The sequence below is a fragment of the Neoarius graeffei genome, chromosome 9, assembly GCF_027579695.1.
Source record: "Neoarius graeffei isolate fNeoGra1 chromosome 9, fNeoGra1.pri, whole genome shotgun sequence".
NCBI classification, from domain to species: Eukaryota; Metazoa; Chordata; class Actinopteri; order Siluriformes; family Ariidae; genus Neoarius; species Neoarius graeffei.
This window is the reverse complement of record NC_083577.1, coordinates 77,727,504-77,752,736: the sequence shown is the minus strand read 5'-3', so window position 1 is coordinate 77,752,736 and position 25,233 is coordinate 77,727,504. Positions and strand designations below refer to the sequence as shown.

At 42.3% G+C, this 25,233-nt stretch overlaps 1 protein-coding gene across 13 annotated transcripts in view; it reads left to right on the top strand.

The window, feature by feature from the left end:
* The window catches only part of tns1b (tensin 1b), a 476,125-nt gene that overhangs the window by 154,713 nt on the left and 296,179 nt on the right, over positions 1–25,233 (top strand). For 2 of the 13 annotated variants that reach the window (XM_060930316.1, XM_060930307.1), the window contains exon 1: positions 24,388–24,711. The exons of the other annotated variants lie outside the window; for them this stretch is intronic. In XM_060930316.1, the coding sequence (XP_060786299.1) occupies positions 24,628–24,711 (84 nt within the window). In that variant the 5' untranslated portion in view covers positions 24,388–24,627. Of the gene's footprint in view, positions 1–24,387; positions 24,712–25,233 lie in introns of those variants that run through there. 13 annotated transcript variants of the gene reach the window in all.

Below are 25,233 nucleotides of genomic sequence, written 5' to 3'. Positions count from 1 at the left end.
GCAGCAGTCTAAGCATGGAAGCCCAAACTTCCCTTTCCCCAGACACCTCGGTCAGCTCCTCGGGAAGAACACCGAGGCGTTCCCAGGCCAGCCGAGAGACATAGTCCCACCAGCGTGTCCTGGGTCTTCCCCGGGGCCTCCTCCCGGGGGGACATGCCTGGAACACCTCCCCAGGGAGGCGTCCAGGAGGCATCCGAAAAAGATGCCCGAGCCACCTCAGCTGATTCCTCTCGATGTGGAGGAGCAGCGGCTCTACTCCGAGCTCCTCCCGAGTGACTGTGCTTCTCACCCTATCTCTAAGGGAGCGCCCAGCCACCCTGCGAAGGAAACTCATTTCGGCCGCTTGTATCCACAATCTTGTTCTTTCGGTCATTACCCAAAGCTCATGACCATATACCTAAAAAGATAAAAACAAAAAAAGCATTAAACATAACATTTTGACCTGTTTCCACACATGCTGTTAAAATTTGAGGTCAATTTAACGAGAATTGGCAAAGTTATTAGACTGTGAAATGATATCAAAACATTTTTGAAACACCCTGTACTTTGCAATGTATTCTTACAGGAAAATAATCAGGGGCTGCATCACGGCACCCTTTGTTGATTATTTTCCTGTAACAGCATGCCCTGTCATATTTTATTTCTGACTTAATCCATCTCATGTTGGTTTTTTTTATTAAATATTTTCCTCCTTACCTATTGCATACTGAGATGCATTCATCAGGTGCTATTAGAAGGTTATTTAGGATTAAGGAAAAGGACATTTCATGTGAGGGCTTGTAGCAGAAAAATCCCTGAAAACAATCACAGAATCTCAATTTACCTTCCAACCTTTATACCTAATGCGGATGGAATTTTAATGGGATGCTGTCACAAATCATTGTAGAATATTACGTTCCCTTACAAATCGTTAGTCAGTTGTTGCTTGATGAAATAAATGATTCTTAAGCACAGTTGGAATCGAGTCAATGATATTCAATGGCACTGTATTAGAAAAAGAGGGGGAGACAGAGAATGATGGACAGAAGAGAGAGAGAGAGAATATTGGAATGGAGACGGGAGTAAGAAAGTGAATTAGAGTGAGAGCAAGAAAGGGCAATTGCACTTTCAGTAATTAAAAAAATGTAAGAGCTTCCTCTTGCCGACTGTCTGTAGAGATGCAGCAAGATGGCAGTCGCAATATGATCTTAGCAAGCATTTCTCTTTAAGCACCAGATCAATCATGGGGTATTGGCATTTTAATAGTAGGCAATGTCGTTCTCTGCTGTCCTTACCATTGAGGGCAATAAAGCACTTTTCTTTTCATGAAATTAATGTCCTTGCACTCATTAATCCAGAGTCACACACACACAAGCTGGAGGAGATATGAAAAGAGGGCATGAGCAGAAGAGTTACTTTTTTTTTTTTAAAGTTTAAATTAGGAAAGTCAAACCAGAGAACAGGTATAAGTGAATCCCAGTCGGCCATGAGGTTCAAACCTAGAACCTTCTTGCTGTGAAGTGACAATGCTAACCACTGCAACTCTGCATCACCCTTAAAGGAGAACTGAAGTCATTTTTAAACTTGCTTTATTTCTTAATTAACGTGTTATTCAATTACGTTTTCAGTTTTAGTAACCTTATATCGTGACTCGTATTGGCAACTAATTGCAATTAAATATTATACTTATCGGCCTGGCGGCACGGTGGTGTAGTGGTTAGCACTGTCGCCTCACAGCAAGAAGGTCCAGGTTCGAGCCCCGTGGCTGGCGAGGGCCTTTCTGTGCGGAGTTTGCATGTTCTCCCCGTGTCCGCATGGGTTTCCTCCGGGTGCTCCGGTTTCCCCCACAGTCCAAAGACATGCAGGTTCGGTTAACTGGTGACTCTAAATTGACCGTAGGTGTGAATGTGAGTGTGAATGGTTGTCTGTGCCTATGATAGGCTCCAGCTTGCCTGCGACCCTGTAGAACAGGATAAAGCGGCTAGAGATAATGAGATGAGATGAGACTTATCGGCCTATTCGGTTTTTAGCCATGTTGAATTTAGTTCATTTGGTCCACGGCAGGCGGCACGGTGGTGTAGTGGTTAGCACTGTCGCCTCACAGCAAGAAGGTCCTGGGTTCGAGCCCCGGGGCCGGCGAGGGCCTTTCTGTGTGGAGTTTGCATGTTCTCCCCGTGTCCGCGTGGGTTTCCTCCGGGTGCTCCGGTTTCCCCCACAGTCCAAAGACATGCAGGTTAGGTTAACTGGTGACTCTAAATTGACCGTAGGTGTGAATGTGAGTGTGAATGGTTGTCTGTGTCTATGTGTCAGCCCTGTGATGACCTGGCGACTTGTCCAGGGTGTACCCCGCCTTTCGCCCGTAGTCAGCTGGGATAGGCTCCAGCTTGCCTGCGACCCTGTAGAAGGATAAAGTGGCTAGAGATAATGAGATGAGATGGTCCACGGCAGGCGTCACTTATCCGTGCAACCTTCGCGAGACTTGTGCAAGACTTCGAAACGTGAAGTGCCAGCCAGGTGTCAGTGCCGCAATTTGGAAAACTGTTTTCCAAACAAAATATTGCACAAAAACGAGTTTAAATAACGATTACTGCCTACTTTTTTTCAAACTTTCCTGGTTGCTATCAAAACAAACAAAACTTCTGGCTTGATAACGTCAGCATTTGAAAGAACACGTCTTTTGACAACATTTGGCAGATGTTGGTCACTTTGATTTCCACTGTATGTTTTACTTCCGTCCTACGATGTCCCGCACAGGTCTCAACGAATCTCATTTACGGCCATTGCTTTGACATATGGACTGATATATTACAGAGCATATTTCAAACACTCAACTTGCTATAGCAGCGACAAAACAGCAATCAAAAATGCATTCCTATATTTAATAAAATGAGATATAGAATTTTGATAATAAAATAATTGCCTTCAGTTCTCCTTTAATAGGGACAATATTTAAATTATTTCAATGTTCAAGTTATAATTTTCGGTTCATTACACCTATAATCATATGAGTTTAAATATAATTGTGTTTCATGTCTTTGTTTCATGTCAGTGAAACCCATGTCATGTCATGTCAAGCCATTTCATGTCATGTCAGCCCTCCGAACAGAGCTGCTCAAACCCACCTGAGTCATTTAGGGGAAAGCTCAAAGTTTATATTGCAGTTGATGTCAGCAGAAAGCTTGTGAATTTTCAAACTTCTTGAAAAATTTATAATTCACTCAGAAGCCACTGTGGTTCCCTTAGGCTTACCAAATCTTGTTTTGATCATAATTATGAGACGGTCTTTGAATTTTGAAAAAGTTCTGTGTCTGAGACTTGATTATTATTATCCCACCTCAAGCTATTCATGAAATATTTATGTCTCTGGTTACCTCAGAAGTATACCCCAGTCACAACATATCAAAGAGAATCCCAGGCTATGGACCCAATTATAGTAACTGATAAACTTCCAAATACATTTTTTCTTGTTTTAAATTAACAAGTAAAATAGAAATTATTTGAAACCACACAACATTAAGTTTGATATGACGTTTAGCACTGGCTAAACATTCTGCCCTTTTGGAATACTATAAATGCATTATATGGATAGTATATCAGTATGAATTATTGGTTAAATCTGTGCATTTGTCTGCTCATATAGTTTCATACATTTTGATTCTTATAGTATTGGGCATTCACACAAATGTTATGAGTTGCAATTTTCCCTATGAGTTACAGTATTGCACGTTGTCAAGAAAACATGACATCACACATCAGAGCTCAGGCGAATGTCCAATGACGAAACTTTTCTGCTGTTCATGCGCAGAATCATTTCTTTGTCCGTTGGGAAAGAGAGACGACGAGGCTAATCCAGTGCTATTGCTAGGATTAGCTCTGCTATAATTAAGCACTAAATAAACAAACTAAAAACTGAAACCGAAGATGTGCTGAACACTCAAAAGGCTACCAAAACTTCATTAGATATTCTTCACGCATATTTACAAGAGAAAAACATACCAACGGATATCGAAAAACTGGAAAAGAGACACATCGGAGATGTAAAACTTCTGTGCTAGCGAGTGACTGTGACAGTTTGTAAACAAACATGACCGCGAAGTTTGCTTCATGAAAAGCGGAAGATTTTGAGAGAATTTTGGCTGCCAGGTCGCTCCGTTGTGTGTAGTTGTCGATGCTGATTTTAAAAGTAACTAAGTAAATTAAACAGGGAAATGAATACTTAAGTTTGAGTGAGGGGCGGCACGGTGGTGTAGTGGTTAGCGCTGTCGCCTCACAGCAAGAAGGTCCTGGGTTCGAGCCCCGGGGCCGGCGAGGGCCTTTCTGTGTGGAGTTTGCATGTTGTCCGCGTGGGTTTCCTCCGGGTGCTCCGGTTTCCCCCACAGTCCAAAGACATGCGGGTTAGGTTAACTGGTGACTCTAAATTGACCGTAGGTGTGAGTGCGAATGGTTGTCTGTGTCTATGTGTCAGCCCTGTGATGACCTGGCGACTTGTCCAGGGTGTACCCCACCTTTCGCCCGTAGTCAGCTGGGATAGGCTCCAGCTTGCCTGCGACCCTGTAGAAGGATAAAGCGGCTAGAGATAATGAGATGAGAATGAGATGAAGTTTGAGTGAAAAATACTGTGCTTTTAGTAATTTCTTTGAACTGTTCTTTTTCTGTGGCAGAATGATTGTACGGCATACATCTTTAATTAATACAAAAAACACTAGAATTTGGTGTACAAGTTTTAATTTTCTTTGGGTTTTCTGAAATCAACACAGGGTTAAAATTATACATACAGAGTCAAAAATTTACATGCACTCACTTAGATTATTAATTCAGAGGTGCTGAAAATGTCTCTTATCTTGCCAAGGCTGAGGTCTCTTAACTTCCTGTTAGTGATCATGATTGACTACAGCTGGTAGCTTCTCTGTGCCTTCATAAAATGGGTTTGTTTACAGCACTCATTGGATTGACCAACACACAGTAAAATGGGAAAGTCCAAGGAGCTCAGTGCAGATCTGAGAAAGAGGATCACAGATGTACACAACTCTTGGAGCCATTTCTAAACAACTGTAGAGTCCAAGATCAGTTCAAACAATTGTATCCAAGTTATTGTGAGGTGTAGTCACTTTGCCAAGCCACTTTGCTTCAAGAAAACCCAAACTGTCACCCTCAGTTGAAAGGAAATTGGTTTGGATGGCCAGGAACAACCTGGAAACCACCATGGCACAGCCCTGCCATGAACTGGAAGCTGATGGATCACTGTTTACAGTTCAGATCATCATGGACTAAGAGGCTGCTATCCAAGAAATAAGCCCCTGCTCCCAAATTGACACCTTCAAGCTTAACTAAAGTTTGAAGCTGACCACACGGACAAAGAAAAAGCATTTTGGAGGATAGCTGTATGGTCAGATGAGATAAAGATTGAGTTGTTTGGCCACAATGACCACCATGTACAGAGGGGCACTGTACAAGCTGGTGGTGGTAGGATTATCATGCTCTGACACACTTTTTAATTTAGTGTTTTCTTCTGTCTACTGCTGATATGTTTGTGCATAAGACACATGGATAAGACACAATCACATCTGCCTTTGGCTCATTCAGTGTAAATATGAATGCAAGTTGTTTAACTCAGTGAATAGTGAACAGCTGAGTGATTTCCTGAGTCTCAAGCAAGAGAATATTAACATTCACTGAGAGGTTGATTTTATTTACACTTTGGCACTCATTGCTGTGGAACTTAATATGATGCAATGAACCTCAAACCTTAAGAGTGTTTTCACTCACAGCTGCATTACAGAGGCTTTGACAAGAAGACGTCAGTGTTTTTCATACAGGACGGTGTATAGTACCATATATGATTGTGTGAGATCCTGTTGCAGACCCTTCTCTCTCTCTCTCTCTCTCTCTCTCGGGATTAGGGTTACTGCCTTCAAAGAAGCTACTCAAAAAATACACGCTCAAAGCAAGGATTAGGTTAGAGTAGGTGTGTCGACCTTGTTTTTCACAGATTGTGAGAGAAGGGCATATGTGTTGAAGATTTGGAGTAACAGTGAAAGAATGTTGGGACAGTAATAGTAGTGTTATTGGGAGTCCACCAAAGAGCTCCATCCCAAAAACTTTTCCTATTGGAATTTTCATCTCATCTCATTATCTCTAGCCACTTTATCCTGTTCTACAGGGTCGCAGGCAAGCTGGAGCCTATCCCAGCTGACTACGGGCGAAAGGCGGGGTACACCCTGGACAAGTCGCCAGGTCATCACAGGGCTGACACATAGACACAGACAACCATTCACACTCACATTCACACCTACGGTCAATTTAGAGTCACCAGTTAACCTAACCTGCATGTCTTTGGACTGTAGGGGAAACCGGAGCACCCGGAGGAAACCCACGCGGACACGAGGAGAACATGCAAACTCCGCACAGAAAGGCCCTCGCTGGCCACGGGGCTCGAACCCGGACCTTCTTGCTGTGAGACGACAGCGCTAACCACTACACCACCGTGCCGCCCCTATTGGAATTTTAACTCATACACATATATATGGCAGCACGGTGGTGTAGTGGTTTGCACTGTCGCCTCACAGCAAGAAGGTTCTGGGTTCAAGCCCCGTGGCCGGTGAGGGCCTTTCTGTGTGGAGTTTGCATGTTCTCCCCGTGTCTGCATGGGTTTCCCCTGGGTGCTCCGGTTTCCCCCACAGTCCAAAGACATGCAGGTTAGGCTAATTGGTGGCTCTAAAGTGACCGTAAATGTGAGTGTGAATGGTTGTTTGTCTCGATGTGTCAGCCCTGCGATGATCTGGCGACTTGTCCAGGGTGTACCCCACCTCTCGCCCGTAGTCAGCTGGGATAGGCTCCAGCTTGCCTGCGACCCTGTAGAACAGGATAAAGTGGCTAGAGATAATGAGATGAGATGAGATATAATGACATCAAATGATTTTGAAAATATTACATGTTTCATTTGTATAGCAGTTTTAACAATATACATTGTCACAATGCAGCTTTCCAGAAATCCAGATTAGAAAAATAATTGACATGAGGAAGAAACCAGAAACGAACCTGACTCTTAAAGGTCATAAGCAATGGTTTTAATTTTATGCACATTTGAAACTTTATATGTTAAAAAAACCCTCTGTAATTTTCTTCTGGTCCCAAGAAGTAGTGTTAATAAGTAATAATTAAAATAAGTTAGCGCGAATCGTGGCGAATTTCTGTTCGGTTGTTTCGTGACCACTCGGCGTGTGACGTCATTTAAGACAAACAAACCACTTGAGTTGAGTCCACTTCCGTGTATTTTCATTGCCGTTCGGCTTGATGATTGCAGACGTGCGTTTGGGAATTTCCAAAAAAAACCCATGCCTTATTGTTATGCAGTGAACTGTAACAACGGGACCGGTTCAGGAAGAAGTTTTTACCTTTTTTCGAGAGAGGAGAAGAGGCAGAGAGAGTGGATTGGCTTTTTCTGGAAGAGAAGAAGAGGCGGAATGAGAGGATTAGCTTTTTCCGAAAAAGGAGAAGAGGCGGAGCGAGTGGGTTGGCTTTTTCCGAAAAAGGAGAAGAGGCGGAGTGAGTGGGTTGGCTTTTTCCAAAAAAGGAGAAGAGGTGGAGTGAGTGGGTTGGCTTTTTCTGAAAAAGGAGATGAGGCGGCGAGAGTGGATTGTGCGCGTGAAGCCAGAGGGCTGTTTTTTTTTTTCCGGAAGAGGAGACGAGGCAGAGAGAGTGGATTGTGTGCGTGAAACAAAATCAAGCAGTCGAAGAAACGGACCAGCAATGCTCAAGCAAAAAGGAGAAGATTGGAGGTAAACATTTTTACTTTTGCTTGCAATTGACAAGTCAAGAATCCTGAGGGATCCTGTACAATCATTGTGGAAATGAGACAAAGGGATATTTCCTCGCTCAGAGTAGGCTATAAATAGTATAATGCCACGGATGGCAGGCTAATGTGGTCTACCGGTGCACTGTCAAGTAATTGTTACCTATATCCACTAGGGAGGGCGGCTTAATTATTCTTCAAAAGGGCTCTTATTTAGTATTACGATGAAAGTAAGAATTTATCATAATTACCAGAATAAATCGTTTGGGCATGAGTCTTGTTGAGGTCCGGGGTCACCGTGATCAGAGTCGGCCGAGTCGCTGTCCGATTCCGAGGCCGCACGGTCAAACCAGTGAGCCACATTCACCGATTGCTTCACAATGGCCATAGGTTCATGGTTTCACCTCTCGATATTCAATTTGGAGAGTTCCTACTTCAAAATCGCTATTGCTTTCAGACATTTTACACAATTTCTCACGACCAAAGTCTGTACACGTGTGCTCGGTTTGCAAGTAAACACAGAACTGCTCCCGGTCTGTTTGGCTTAAATGACGTCATGATGACAGTTCCCTGGCGGTGAAAGTGCGCATAAGTGAGATGTAAACAAACCTTCGGAAATTGGGCAAACCAGTATATTTTAACCGTTTTATTCAATTTTAGGGTGTAAATTAGACACTAAGAAGATTGAATTCACTTTTTGGGTCGTTCTTCTAGACAATAAAGTTGATATTCTACGTTTCACCTCCGACCGTTGCCTATGACCTTTAAAGGAACGTATGCTCTTCTGGGTGACGCCCAGAAGTGGAATTGTGTATCATTACTCTTCTACAACTGTATACTGTAAGGTCAAACAGTTTAAAGCAGGGGTCATCAAACTATGGCCCATGGGCCGACTCTGGCCCGCCACCCCCCTTTGACTGGCCCCCCAGCCCCTCTGCCCCCCACCACTTGAACCGGCCCTATGAGGCAATCCCCAAAAGTGGTCATGGCCTATTTTTTTTAAATTGCTTTTTGGCAAATAATAACATGTCTGCATCTTGTATTTTGTTGATTTTATCAATTAAAATTGATATTTAGTTATAAAATGAACTATTCATATTTTCCGAATTTTCGTCTTATGCTCGCGATCAAGCAGTGACAGGCAGCGCACGCGCAGAGAACTGTCAGTGTTCAGGACAGCAAAATGGCTAGCGGTAAGCGCAAAGCTGACAGAGAGTGCAGAGTTTTTAAAGAACAGTGGACCACCGATTATTTTTTCGTTCAGTGTAAGGACCGTGCAGTTTGTCTTGTATGTAAAGAAAGTGTGTCGGTTTTCAAAGAATATAATCTGCGTCGTCACTACGAAACCCGTCACAAAGAGTATGCTAGTTTGCGAGGGCAAACAAGAGAAGACAGGATTCGGAGGATGAAATGCAGACTGGCTGCACAACAGAATGTATTCCTTCGCCAAACCCAGATCAACCAGACTGCTGTCCGAGCTAGCTATAAGGTAGCTCACCTACTAGCTACCCATGGAAAGCCGCTTACTGATGGGGACTTTGTTAAAGTATGCATGCTTGCTGTGGCCGAGGAGGTGTGTCCTGACAAGAAGGATGCGCTCAACGCGGTGAGTCTCTCCGCACCTACTATGACCAGGCGAACCGAAGATTTGGGGGACAACGTGTATGACCAGCTGAATGAGAAAGCGTCAGAATTCAAGTTTTTTGGTTTGGCCATGGATGAAAGCAATGACGTACAGGACACAGCACAACTGCTGTGATCTATTGATCTATTGCTCATATTATTATAATTTCACTGTTTTTTTTAATGTATTTATTTTATAGGCCTATTTATTTGACCTTTATTAAGTGCTGCACACAATTATTATTATTATTATTATTATTATTATTAATAATATCAACAGGCCTACCTACAATTTTATAATTTTCCACTCACCTTTGCCAGTGTCAATCACCTCAACTAGGCAGATGTTTCTTACCTTGACAGCTTTGATGTTATTTTTATTAGAAAATAAATAAATGGAATATCTGTGGTATTTCAAATTAAAACAAAGTGTGAAGACTCGATTACTACTTTTGCAAACCACTAGTAAAGATAAACAAATATGTGCCAGGAATCAAGTGTTGATATAGTAGTGTGGCTATAGTAGTGTGGATATAGTAGTGGGGATGGCTGTGCCAGGCTAGTAATCTCTACTACACAATGAGGCCTGCTGGTGGTCATATTTGTCTGGGTCATACAATTCTATGTTATATAGCTGACCCGACCCCGGCCCCCCCATCACAGTCAGGAACGACAATGTGGCCCCCAGAGAAAAAAGTTTGGTGACCTCTGGTTTAAAGTGTGTTCAAAGGATGTTTAATGTGAGAATATTGTGAATAGGAGTCCTGGGACGAGTAAAGGACAGTGTTTCTCCAGAATCAAGGTCAGATTCAAGATCAACTGAAGCAAGAGTGAGACTTGAGTCTTGGGGTTTGGGGCTACTTGGGACTTGGAACTGTTTTCTTGGGAAGGCCAAGTCTTTAGAGTATCCATATGGAACCATCCACAACAGTATATGATTAGTCACTGTGAAGTTAGTCAAGTACAGAATATACAAGACAGAATAGCAAGAGTACAGCTTGTCAGAGAGCGAGAGAGAGAGATTATTAGGTATGCTGTGGTCCTGTCGTGGTTTAAAAGGATGTTTATTTTGATCAGAGTACAAGTAGTGACTCTAGGCAGGTCTGGCTATGACAGCATAAGTAAAATATCGGAAGAAACTGAGGACCTGTGATGCTGTAGACCTGCATAGTAGAGCATGGGATATTGAACACTCAATTATAAACTTCTTTTTCTATTGTTTATCCCTCAACATGTTGACTATCAGCTGTGATCCCACGGCTCCTTTATAAAACCGCTCAGTGACAGCGTGACATTTGTCTTATACTCCTGTGCTAGATTATTCCAAAGCTTTTTTTTTTTTTTTGCATAATAATGACATGGACTCATAATGCATTTGGTTTGTTTTAAATGATGATTGCGCTGAAAGTTGAACAACTCCTGGTGGAGAGCCGTACTGGATTTGATTATCTTTGTATTTATAAAAATAAATAAATAAATAAGGAAAAGGGGAAAAAAAACCCAAAACCTGTTTTTCATAGACCGTGCCTCTGGCTTTCCGGTACAGACTGTATCCTTAACTCCATTTTCTTCCTCCATATCCTCTGGCACCCTGCCAAGAGCCTGATTTCTGTTTCTGTCACTACAGATTACATCTTTTTTTTTTCTTTTGAAAATTGTGGTAACAGGTTTTTTTTTCTGGGTTCTTTTATAAGATAAAAGCATAAATCGTGTGTATCCCTGTTGGTAGCTTTCCCCAGTGCAACTGTTATTGATTAAGTAAAGCAGGAAGAAGTAGGGTAAAATGTTCAGTTGCCAGAGTTGGACAAAGCACCCAAATTTATTACTTAAGTCAAAGTACAGATCCCACTGGCCAAATGTTACTCTGATACAAGTGAAAGTTGTACAGTCAAATTTTTACTTAAGTTAAAGTACTGAAGTATTTGCTTTGAAAAATACTTAAAGGAACAGTCCACCGTACTTCCATAATGAAATATGCTCTTATCTGAATTGAGACGAGCTGCTCCGTACCTCTCCGAGCTTTGCGCGACCTCCCAGTCAGTCAGACGCAGTCCGACGCGCTGTCACTCCTGTTAGCAATGTAGCTAGGCTCAGCATGGCCAATGGTATTTTTTGGGGCTGTAGTTAGATGCGACCAAACTCTTCCACGTTTTTCCTGTTTACATAGGTTTATATGACCAGTGATATGAAACAAGTTCAGTTACACAAATTGAAACTTAGCGATTTTCTATGCTATGGAAAGTCCGCACTATAATGACAGGCATACTAACACCTTCTGCGCGCTTCGGCAGCGCATTGATATCTGAGCTCCGTATCAATGCGCTGTCGAAGCGCGCAGAAGGTGTTAGTACGCCTGTCATTATAGTGCAGACTTTCCATAGCATAGAAAATCGCTAAGTTTCAATTTGTGTAACTGAACTTGTTTCATGTCACTGGTCATATAAACCTATGTAAACAGGAAAAACACGGAAGAGTTTGGTCGCATCTAACTACAGCCCCAAAAAATACCATTGGCCATACTGAGCCTAGCTACATTGCTAACAGGAGTGACAGCGCGTCGGACTGCGTCTGACTGACTGGGAGGTCGCGCAAAGCTCGGACAGGTACGGAGCAGCTCGTCTCAGTTCAGATAAGAGCATATTTCATTATGGAAGTACGGTGGACTGTTCATTTAAGTATTAAAAGTACATTTTCTGTCAATACATTGTTGTGTTAATGCCGCAAAGCTTACAATACCTAATGCCTCTGAAGCAACTGACTAGATTTAGGCTACATCCACACGACAACGGCAACGAGATTTTTTTTTTTAAATATCGCGTCCACATGGGCAACGGATCAGTAAAATATCAGGTTCATATGGCAACGCAACGCTTGCTGAAAACGATGCAATACACATGCCACACCTCTACGTGCGCTGTAAGACGGTCCCATCGGAGACACCAGAACAATAGAAGTAGACGCATGCGCATAACTGCGGATGCGCACAGTGACTATCCCTGTCACTGTCACACGCACACACTTTCTCACTCCCTATCCTTTAAATCACGTGCTCGTTTTTTGAATGGAGACACGGAAAGAGGAATGAACGGGGGTAGATGGAAGCTGGTACGCCAACATTCTGATATCCTCCAGAATTCTTTAATGGTCCGGAATAAATTGAATGCTACATGTTGATGGATTACTTTGTTCTTCTACGCCCTTTTTGAGGAATGTATTGTTGGACTTAAACCAACATCTGAAGAGGTGAGATCGCACCTTTTTTTCCCTGTTTTTGCTGGCGGGATTGACTCTGCCCTAAGGGCTATTCTCTCACTCTCTCTCTCTCTCTCTCTCTCTCTCACTTTCCACCATTACACAATATATATTCACAGTGAAAATATTTTGTAAGCGCGTTTCATGAACCAAGTTATAGGATTTGTTGACAACTCGCATCGAGTTTGTTACACTTCTACCCAACGTGAAGCACATGTGGTTGTGACGTCATCGTAAACAAATCCGTTCTACTCATCCAGATGACTTCGCAACGACTCCGTTGCCAGATTTTTTCACTCTGGAACCCATTCTCAAAAGATTTCATTTTGGGGCACCCAAAACGCCGGTGCCATGTGGACGCCAGGCCGAAACGATAAACAATTTTATCAGATTCACCTGAATCCGTTGCCGTGTGGACAGGGCCTTACTGACTAGCTTGTAGAACCTGTAGAATAAACGCCTGGTAGAATGTTACAAAATGAAACACAACTGAACTGAAAAAAAAAGAACCATTGTCATTCTCTCTTTTTCCGGGAAGGCTTTGCATATTTCAGCAAGACAATTCTAAACCACATACTGCATCTATTACAACAGCATGTGTGGTCGTTTAACGTTAAGCTAGCTAGTCAGTGATGCTCTACCTGACATGCTAGCAAACCCTTTTCAAACTCAAAATCATATTGGGTAGCTAACATTACTAGAAAAGAGAGATTTCTACATTCTGTTTATTTGGCAAGATTATGCTAAAACATTTCTGAAAGCACTTCAGATAAGTTAATGTTATTCATGTTAGCATAACTCCATGTTTACATGCTAACTAACAGTGTCCAAGTTAGCTAGCTATGTGTTAATGTTAGCCGTGGACAAGGCGATGGCAACTTGGTGGGCAAATCCATAAAGTCATTTTACTAACCAGACTGCATAGCTATTGCAATATTATCGCTAGTTCTAAAAGCACAGACAACTTAATTGCAAGCTTTCTCTTGGAATAAAATGTTTACAGACCTCAATATGCTTCCGCAGGTTGGACGGCAAATTTTTGTAGGCTGTGATGTGCTTTGTTTTAGGAAAACAAAGCAAACAATTAAAACAAAACGACTCTTTATTCCTTTCGGAAAACTGAAACATGGGTTCTAGCTTTAGTCATGACTGTGTGCATTCCCCAGAAGAACCGCCGCCTTCCATTCTGCCATCAACTGATCGTGTTAAATAACGCTGCTGAGAAATCATTGAACTTGATTTTAGACAGTCTATGGAAGAGACGTGACCCTAGTGATTACTGATCGGCTGTCTCAGTGTCACCTGTGGAAAAACCCATCACGTTTTAGAAAAGAAAGGAAAAAACATCCACTTTCAAAGCCACTTCATAGTAACAAGTAACGAGGACTTTGATCGAAATGTAGTGGAGTGAAAAGTATGATATTTGTCTTTCAAATGTAGTGAAGTTAAAGTCATAAGTTGCCAAATAAATTAATACTCAAGTAAAGTACAGATACTCAAAAAGTGTATTTAAGTACAGTATTGTACTTCGTTACTGTCTACCTCTGTCAGTTTCTGGGGGTTAATATGCTTTTAGGACAGCGAGACATGAAACTATTTCTGCTCATGCAGTCTTTGATAGAGTACTTTGTTGGTGTTTGCGTGAATTATTTTTGAGAGCGTTTGCTCATTTGAGGCGACAGTGCCAACCACTACACCAACGTGCCGCCCCATTTTTAGGATTATCATATTTGTCATCTGAACGATGATCGGTTATTTTCACTGCATGTTCTGTCCAGGGTTTATCACTATTGATCTATCAAAATAACCAACTCCCCATACATTATCACCATCCATGAGTCTCACGAAACTAAGGTGGTGTTTACATTAGACCGTATCAGCGGATCATCAGATTAACGTTTTTAAAACGATTCGCGTACACACACAAATAGCAGGAAGTGAAGTCCGCGCCGTTTTTCAGCAGTCGCGTCACATGACCAACGTGGCATGACCAACGCCAGCGAATCAGGAAGGTGGATGTCACAGTGACGTTGTCCAATGACGACATCAGCTAGAGCTCAGCACTGCGTATCCTCGTTCCTCAATGTTTACACAGCACCGGATCAGATACGTACTGGGTTGAATACGTGGGCCCTGGCGGATTCAAATTGTTCCGCCTGTGGAGTCGTTTCCCGGCGTTTTAATGTGCACGGACAGTGCATCCGCAATGACAATGATACGGACACGGTCTAATGTAAACACCACCTAAGAGTGCAGAGACAGGAGCAAAAGCATAAGTAGTAGCTCGAGTTACATAGCAGTTACATGCTCACTAATGTCTTTTGTGTCTGTGTGACCTCCTCCTCTTTTCGAGGGATTTAAGAGTCAGTGCCTGGAAAAAACAACAATACACACATAAAATAGCAGTACTTAAGGCAACTGCATACAAGTTGCATAATTGCTGGATAAAAATTTGAAACAAATGTGCACTATTGGAGCTTACATAAAACATTGCCTCAAATGTTGTTCTTCAACAGTGCATATTGTTTTTAAAATTCAAGCCAACTTAAAGTTCTCAGATGTCTAAAAAATTTATTGATCCATTAAATGTAATTATTTCAACTTGCATAGTTCACACTGCTGCACCGAGACAGGAAATTCAATTCGATTCAGTTTTATTTGTATTGCACTTTTAACAATAGACATTGTCAAAAAACAGCTTTGCAGACATATATAAACTCCTGATATAAATTTTAAATATACAGTACCAGTCAAAAGTTCGGACACATCTTCTAATTAAATGTATTTAAAATAAATAAATAAATAAATAAATAAATAATTCATTAATTAATTAAAAGACACTTCATGTCTTAAAGTAATGACGGACTGTCATTTTTCTTTACTTAGTTGAGTGGTTCTTGACAATCTGGATTACTAGACCTACTTCCTGTATTTATATTATTTACTATTTACTATATGATGGTAGCCCTGTGATGACCTGGCGACTTGTCCAGGGTGTACCCCGCCTTTCGCCCGTAGTCAGCTGGGATAGGCTCCAGCTTGCCTGTGACCCTGTAGAACAGGATAAAGCGGCTACAGATAATGAGATGAGACTATATGATGGTCTCAAATGCATTTAGAAGGCAAGAAATTCCACTAATTAACTTTTAATTGGCACTTTTTGTTTACCACATAATTCCATATATGTTCCATATGTTATTTCATAGTTTTGATGTCTTCAGTATTGTTCTACAATGTAAAGAAGATAGTAAAAATAAAGAAAAAACTATGAATGAGTAGGTGTGTCCAAACCTTTGACTTGGTCTGTATGAATTTACGTACAAGTTTCTCCCAAATGAGCAAGCCTGGAGCAACAGTGGCAAGGAAAAACTCCCTGAGATGACATGCGGAAGAAACCTTGAGAGAAACCAGACTCAAAAGGGAACCCGTCCTCATTTGGGTGAAAACAGACTATATATAATCAACTAATTATTCTAATTAATTATTGTTCACTGCTTCAGATGGGTTAAATGCAGAGGATGAATTTCACTGTGCTTGAAGTGTGCATGTGACGAATAAAGGTTTCTTCTTAATTAATAAAAAATGTATTATTCTAAATAATTAATTTCTATAACTTTCTCCTATAAGGTAAAAATGTGCAATTGTGTAACCGGGAAATTCATGAGAGTTTGTCATGAAGTCTATTACGTTGAAGTTATCAACTGTTAACTGATGGAGATTTGAAGGCAAAACTGTTCATGGCATCTGTAGCCCTAATGTTATCATGGTACCGTAATTGTAGTCCTAAGCAAAAACTGTTTGTATTAATTGTCTAAAGCCATCTTCTAAGTGTATCTTTAGCTGTCCATATGGAGTCATCCTCTACAGGAGCGATGTGATGAGAACTCCAGCCAAACATAGGGCATCAGGATGGATCAGGCAGCTCCAGAGAGTAGGAGAGGTCAGCATCAGTCATATATATATATATATATATATATATATATATATATATATATATATATATATATATATATATATATATAAATAAAAGAGAGAGAGATGAAAATATATATATCGAACCATCATGGTAGAGTTTATGATCTTGAAGGAGTTAGAATGACTTTTTTGGGTCCAATAATGGCATTTTCTGTTCCTTTGAGTAAAACAGCTACAGTCTTATGTTTTGAAAGACTAATTTATTGCCTCACAGCAAGAAGGTTCTGAGTTCAAACCTTGCAACTAAGGTGGGGTTTACATTAGACCGTATCAGCGGATAATCAGATTAACGTTTTTAAAACGATTCGTGTGCACACAGCAACGCCAATACACGATTCGCGTGCACACAGCAACGCCAATACACGGATACGCTAATCACATGACTAATTAGACGGCACGTCACATGATCCCAGTGCATATCGGGCATGCGCAAGTCACTCACCACTTGCAAGTGGAAGGATGGCAAGCGAACACCTTCTCCAGCAGATAGACACACCTGGCTGTGATGTTCATGTTCTCACTGAGTTTAAGCGCCTGAAGGAGGTAAATAAGTTGAAATGTGTAAATAAACCTCAGTGCGGCTCAGCGCTTCCTCCTGCGCTCCAAATCACTCCGCCCTGAACAGCGAGTGCCCTCTGGAGGGTGCGCACTCCGGCCCTGCGCAGCTCACAGAGCGCGCGAGTGAAGCGCACGAGCAGTGATTCGGGACTGAGCCGCTGTGTGTGTGATCCCAACGCCAGCGAATCAGGAAGGTGGATGTCACAGTGACATTGTCCAATGACGACGTCAGCTAGAGCTCAGCACTGCGTTTCATCGTTCCTCAATGTTTACACAGCACCGGATCAGATACGAACTGGGTTGAATACGTGGGCCCTGGCGGATTCAAGTTGTTCCGCCTGTGGAGTTGTTTCTCGGCGTTTTAATGTGCACGGACAGTGCATCCGCGATGAAAACGAGACGGATACGGTCTAATGTAAACACCACCTAACTGGGACCTTTCTGTGTGGAGTTTGCATGTTCCCCCTGTGCCAGTGTGGGCTTCCTCTGGGTGCTCTGGTTTCCTCTCACAGTCCAAAGACATGAAGATTGGATCAACTGGCTACTCTAAACTGCCCATAGATGTGAATGTGAGTGTGAATGGTTGTTCGTATCTGTGTTAGTCCCGTGACAGATTGGTGACCTGTCAAGAGTGTACCCCACCTCTCTCCTGAAGTCAGCTGGGATTGGCTCCAGCTGCCCCCACAACCCTGATGGATAAATGGTATAGATAATGGATGGATGGATATATGATTGTTTTATTCTAAGCATATACACTCCAGCTTATACAATTAATAAATATTCTTCCTCCTATTAGTGACTAGAATGCTTGACTGTGATACAGCAGGTACGGTATACTACTCTTTAGAAACAAATTGGAAACTATTTGTGGTGCACTGCAAAAAATTGAAAACTGAATTTGAGGTGAAAATTACTTAATACTAGTGAAATTATCTTGCTGCATGGACAGACATTTTTACTTAATAAGACATCTTAGAATAAATTGGTTGCAATCTAGAACTAGGTTTAATAATCTCAGAATTAGTGTCTTGTATTCTTCTAATAGGAAATGCTAGATCGTTTCAACTATTTTCAAGATATTTTCACTTGCTAAGATATCATTTTTTGCACTGTGGCCAAATGATTATCAATTTATCTTTAACTCAAGATTAGATAGTTTAGTTATGGTTGGTTAGTTATACCCAACACTGGGGTTGTACAAACCAGTGTATACTTAGTGCCGGTCCCAACCCCAGATAGATTGGAGAGGGTTGCATCAGAAAGGGCATCCGGTGTAAAACCTATGCCAAATCAAATATGTGGAACAGATCTGCTGTGGTGACCCCTAATGGGTGCAGCTGAAAGAAGAAGAAGACGACAGTTTTAGTAATTGAATTTTTAAATGCTATTTTAAAAAAAAATTAATTAGGCTGTAAGTAAGTAAGTACAAATATAAATACATACAGTGGGGCAAAAAAGTATTTAGTCAGTCACCAATTGTGCAAGTTCTCCCACTTAAAAAGATGAGAGAGGCCTGTAATTTTCATCACAGGTATACCTCAACTATGAGAGACAAAATGAGAAAAAAAAAATCCAGAAAATCACATTGTCTGATTTTTAAAGAATTTATTTGCAAATTATGGTGGAAAATAAGTATTTGGTCAATAACAAAAGTTCATCTCAATACTTTGTTATATACCCTTTGTTGGCAATGACAGAGGTCAAACATTTTCTGTAAGTCTTCACAAGGTTTTCACACACTGTTGCTGGTATTTTGGCCCATTCCTCCATGCAGATCTCCTCTAGAGCAGTGATGTTTTGGGGCTGTTGCTGGGCAACACGGACTTTCAACTCCCTCCAAAGATTTTCTATGGGGTTGAGATCTGGAGACTGGCTAGGCCACTCCAGGACCTTGAAATGCTTCTTACGAAGCCACTCCTTCGTTGCCCGGGTGGTGTGTTTGGGATCATTGTCATGCTGTCATTTGTCATTGTCATTGTCAAACGTGGCACCCAGCCACGTTTCATCTTCAATGCCCTTGCTGATGGAAGGAGGTTTTCACTCAAAATCTCACGATACATGGCCCCATTCATTCTTTCCTTTACACGGACCAGTCGTCCTGGTCCCTTTGCAGAAAAACAGCCCCAAAGCATGATGTTTCCACCCCCATGCTTCACAGTAGGTATGGTGTTCTTTGGATGCAACTCAGCATTCTTTCTCCTCCAAACACAAGTTGAGTTTTTACCAAAAAGTTCTATTTTGGTTTCATTTGACCATATGACATTCTCCCAATCCTCTTCTGGATCATCCAAATGCTCTCTAGCAAACTTCAGACAGGCCTGGACATGGACTGGCTTAAGCAGGGGGACACGTCTGGCACTGCAGGATTTGAGTCCCTGGCAGCGTAGTGTGTTACTGATGGTAGCCTTTCGTACTTTGGTCCCAGCTCTCTGCAGGTCATTCACTAGGTCCCCCCATGTGGTTCTGGGATTTTTGCTCACCGTTCTTGTGATCATTTTGACCCCACGGGGTGAGATCTTGCGTGGAGCCCCAGATCGAGGGAGATTATCAGTGGTCTTGTATGGCTTCCATTTTCTAATAATTGCTCCCACAGTTGATTTCTTCACACCAAACTGCTTACCTATTGCAGATTCAGTCTTCCCAGCCTGGTGCAGGTCTACAATTTTGTTTCTGGTGTCCTTTGACAGCTCTTTGGTCTTGGCCATAGTGGAGTTTGGAGTGTGACTGTTTGAGGTTGTGGACAGGTGTCTTTTATACTGATAACGAGTTCAAACAGGTGCCATTAATACAGGTAACGAGTGGAGGACAGAGGAGCCTCTTAAAGAAGTTGTTACAGGTCTGTGAGAGCCAGAAATCTTGCTTGTTTGTAGGTGACCAAATACTTATTTTACCGAGGAATTTACCAATTAATTCATTAAAAATCCTACAATGTGATTTCCTGGATTCTTTCCCCCATTCTGTCTCTCATAGTTGAAGTGTACCTATGATGAAAATTACAGGCCTCTCTCATCTTTTTAAGTGGGAGAACTTGCACAATTGGTAGCTGACTAAATACTTTTTTGCCCCACTGTAAATAAACAAAGAAGCCATCCCAATATGAAACCAAATAGACAATTGTAACAACAAAATCTAAAATTAACCATTAGATAATGTTCGCTCCCCAGTTATCTCAGTCAGTTTTGTTTCATTATTTGATGAATAAAAATCACAATTAAATTATTGTTAAATGTGTGCTATTTTTCCATTTAACTAGCCATGGCTTAATGGTTAGAGAAGCAGCTTTGGGACCAAAAGGTTGCCGATTTGATTCCCTGGACCAGCAGGAATGGCTGAAGTGCCCTTGAGCAAGGCACCTCATACCCAAATGCTCCCCAGACTGCTCTGGGTGTGTTGTATGTCGCTCTGGATAAGAGCATCTGCTAAATGGCGTCAATGTAATGTAACTACCTGTTTATAAAATTGGATCTCTTCAACAATTTTCTCAGGTGACTGACAGAGGAAAGTGAGTAAAACTTTCATTTTTGTACATCAGGTAGAATCTCAATCCTTATCTGCCAAGTATAGAAGCACTATATAGCATTTGAGCACAATTGTGTCCCTTGAGGGTTCAAGTCTTTGTTGATTTCCCTCTTCCCACCCACTTCATTCTACTCTCAAGTTAATTAGCAGGTTTAGTAGGTGTGTTTGAAGCAGGAAATCACCAGTGTGTGTTAGCCGCTGGCCCTGTAAGACAAGAGTTGTAAATAACCCTTTTCTCGACTCAGTGATGGAGTCTCATCTGTCTCCGTTCCTGATCCTGACCCGAACTCCATGAAAACGCAACTGGACTCCAGCCTGTGCAAGTTTACATTGCTATTTTTCTTTTTATGTGATGTTTGAGCGTGTCCTGGCAGCTTTGGCTTGAAAATAAAAACAAACCCTTTTCACAAAGCACTGAGGGTGGCCAGATTGTTTTGACATGATGCTTCCGGCTTCAATTTATTTAATCTACACTGAGTCATTCTGCATGAGAAAAAAAAAAGTAAACACTCGGTCTCTGCTTCACTTTGTGCATTGACACTGGTAACAAAAAAATCCTCACACTTTTCTACCAAGCACAGAGAAGCCCCTATTAGCTTTAGTGAGACACACCAGTATGCAGACTGTTATGAAGGTTTCAGCTCATCACATCGTCCTGTTTCCGTCTGTTCTAATCTGAATCTCCAATGAAGCAGCGCTTCTAAAGGAGGTCTGTGTTTTCTGTATTGTATTGCCTCTCATCTCATCCTTTGCCTCAAAATAGCATTCACTGAAAACTCATCTGATGCACTCTGTGTGTGTGTGTGTGTGTGTGTGTGTGTGTGTGTGTGTGTGTGTGTGTGTGTGTGTGTGTTTAGCATATCTGTTGAGGGGAGCAGCACTCATAAAAGGATTGATTAAGCCAAAAACTGCTGCTGCCGCCACCCTGACACCCATGACATTGTGGCAAGTGGAGCGAGAAGACTAGATGGGGTGAAAAGCCAGAAGGGTACACGGAGATCCTACTATTTTTTTCAGTTAATATCACATCATATTGTCTATATACAGTGTATGATGAAGAGGCTGAAACTTTAGAGGAAGAGCCATATACGGTACAAATAGCACTGACCATTACACATCATGTGTGTTTTTAGCATATCTGTTGAGCGGATATTCTGGGGCTGAGATGCTTTTTTTAGTGCATTAGTTCATACTGGAGTATACATGTCACATGAGCAAATGCATTTTATTTTTAGGTCAGATTTTTAAAACAGTGTAATTTTACTTCACCAGCAACAACACTCTAGTGGACAAAGGCTGCACACTATTCTCTAGCATGGATAAAGTTTTTTAAAAATGTATTATTCTAATAACATTAGTATTATATCCACCGCAAGCTAGCCTAGTGGTTAACGTGTCCACCTCTTGATCGGGAGGTCATGAGTTCTACTTGCGGTTGGGTCATACCAAAGACCATCATAAAAATGGTACCAACTAATGCCTGGCAAGGCAGGCTGCAATACAGATGTGAGCGGGGAGCAATACAGATGTGGGTGGTAACTACTGCCGTTACCAGAGGACTGTAACCCTAGCTGTGTAGGCGAGAGGCTGAGGGCTATAGAAGCAAAGATCGTCGCTGCCCAATGTGCCTTAAGGGCCTGGTTAGTGCTGGGATGGGAGACTGCCTGGGAAGACCAGGTCCTGGCATGGGAGGGACTTTAGATGGGTGCCCCACAGAAGCTCCAAAATGAACAATAATGCTATAGGCGCTATAGCTTTAATATTGCCGTCAATTGGCATATCATATTTTCCATGGTCTGTGAATTTTGGCTCTGACAGTTTCTCAACCTGTCACCATGTCTCAAGTAGAAAAGTCTCATCTCATCTCATTATCTCTAGCCGCTTTATCCTGTTCTACAGGGTCGCAGGCAAGCTGGAGCCCATCCCAGCTGACTACGGGCAAAAGGCGGGGTACACCCCGGACAAGTCGCCAGGTCATCACAGGGCTGACACATAGACACAGACAACCATTCACACTCACATTCACACCTACGGTCAATTTAGAGTCACCAGTTAACCTAACCTGCATGTCTTTGGACTGTGGGGGAAACCGGAGCACCCGGAGGAAACCCACGCGGACACGGGGAGAACATGCAAACTCCGCACAGAAAGGCCCTCGCCGGCCACGGGGCTCGAACCTGGACCTTCTTGCTGTGAGGCGACAGCGCTAACCACTATACCACCGTGCCGCCCAAGTAGAAAAGTATGTGGGATTTTTTTTTTCCTTTTAATCCCAGCATTAGTTATTATTGTGTGAATTCATCACTGATACAGGGCAGCACAGTGGTGTAATGGTTAGCACCGTCGTCTCACAGCAGGAACGTTCTGGGTTAAAGCCCAGTGGCCGACAGGGGCCTTTCTGTGTGGAGTTTGCATGTTCACCCTGTGGGTTTCCTCTGGTTGCGCCGGTTTCCCCCACAGTCCAAAGACATGCAGGTTAGGCTAATTGGTGGGTCTAAATTGACCGTAGGTGTGAATGTGAGTGTGAATGGTTGTTTGTCTCTATGTGTCAGCCCTGCGATGACCTGGTGACTTATCCAGGGTGTACCCCGCCTCTCACCCGTAGTCAGCTGGGATAGGCTCCAGCTTGCCTGTGACCCTGCACAGGATAAGCGGTTACAGATAAATAATGGATGGATCATTGATACAAGCTTGTTCTGGTTCTAATGGTTCAATTACCTTCACCGGTTCTTGGTTAAGTGGTATTTTGATTCCCATGGACATGTCCTGTGCACTTTTATGCAGCTTATCATTAATATGTATTTAATTCCTTTTTTTTTTATTATTGGCATTATTATTTTTTTGCTTTCAATAAGTCTTCTTGTGCATTATTGTTTGAACTTTACTGGAGGAATTTTGTATCATGTATCAGAGTGAGTGTCGTAGGAGGCTGGCTCAGTCCCTGAAGTGTTCATTCTGCCTTTTAAAAGAATGAGATGGATTAGAGGGCAGAGAGCACACAGGGCAACTTCATCAGGCTGTTAAGGAGGAAATACCAAGGCTGTAGAAAGAGAAAGAAAGAGAGCTTCACTAGCAGAGAACACACTACCTCTCTCACCAGCTGCCCAATTTAGGGTTGATGGATGGAGCTCCTAATGAAGTCATTCTCTGTTTACAACCTTTTTCTCTTTGCTAGTGGGGTCTGGATGAGCCTTTGATAGCGACCTCACACTTGCACCACGTTTTATATACAGGGCAGAAAATGGAGCCCAGGTTGGAGAAGAGATTTGCAGATGTTTAAGGGCAGAGAGAGTTGGAAGACATTTAGGATACCTAGGTGTCTCGGAGATTGAGAAGGCAAATGAAAAATTAAAGTGACATTAGCGTAAATATGAATGAGCATGCTTCGAGAAAAGCCCAGAATGGGGGATATAAAAAGAAGGAAGCAGGGGGTAGAGATAGTGAATGAAAATAAGAATAAAGAAAAAAGTGAGAAAGAAAGCAAGAGAGAGAGACAGAGCGAGGATAGAGGAGGGGCTACGAGGGGAATATGGGGAGGGGAGAGATAAATAAAGGGCCGTGCAGTCACCTCCCCCTTGCTCCTGTGGAGCTGAGTTGCATGACCCCAAAAAGCTTTGTGAGTTTCACTGAATAGAGAGAGAGAGAGAGAGAGAGAGAGAGAGAGAGGAAGAAAGGGAGGGAGGAAAAGAGGAAGGCTCTTAGATAAGAAAGTGAGACAGAAGAGGATGAAAGAAGAGACGGAGGGAGAGAGAAGCAGCAGCAGTTGATCTGATCTCTCTTAGGTGTGTCATGGATTTGTGGAGCAGTATTGCAGTAGTGAATGGACTGCTCTGGAATTCTGTACCTGGTCCAGTGGAATAATCAGGAGTCTTGTGCCAGTCCAGTGGAATAGTCTGGAACTGCAGGCCTGGAGCTGTCAGCGTGATCTCATGATGCCTTCTGTGTCCCTAAGTATGCCGCCGGCGATGGCTGGACGCTCTCGGACATGGGTCTGCCTTTCCTGCATGTTCTGGGTAAGCCATGGGATGTTGTTACTGAGAACATTTCGGGGACAGGGCTCAGAGGGTACATGTGTGGCATGCAACTAAGTTGAACCAGGTTTACTTGAATGATCGTGATGCTGAAAGTGCTGCAAGCTTGAATGAACGTGTGTATCAGGAGCATTTTTGGCTGCATGCATTCCATGCATTATACCAACATAGAGCTCTCTAGTTTGACTTTGCTAAACTATTTGACACTTTTGGAAGGTCTCTTTTTACCTCTGATCAGTTACTCTGGCTTGATGGTGCATGACGATCTTGCCTGACCTGTGCTCCTTTAATTAGCAGTATTCTTTTGAGAATGGACTACAGAAGAAACTCAAATCCCACCAAAGGCTGGACAGGGAAGTGGAGCATCTTCCCTGTAGGGGTAAGAATAAGGAGTTAGGCCTGCTCCCTTGAGGAGTGCAGGATCCTACCTAGCAGGATGAGTTAGCCATAAGACGAACTGTGCGTACAGCTGTAGATATAATCATACAGAAACAAGTAGATGTA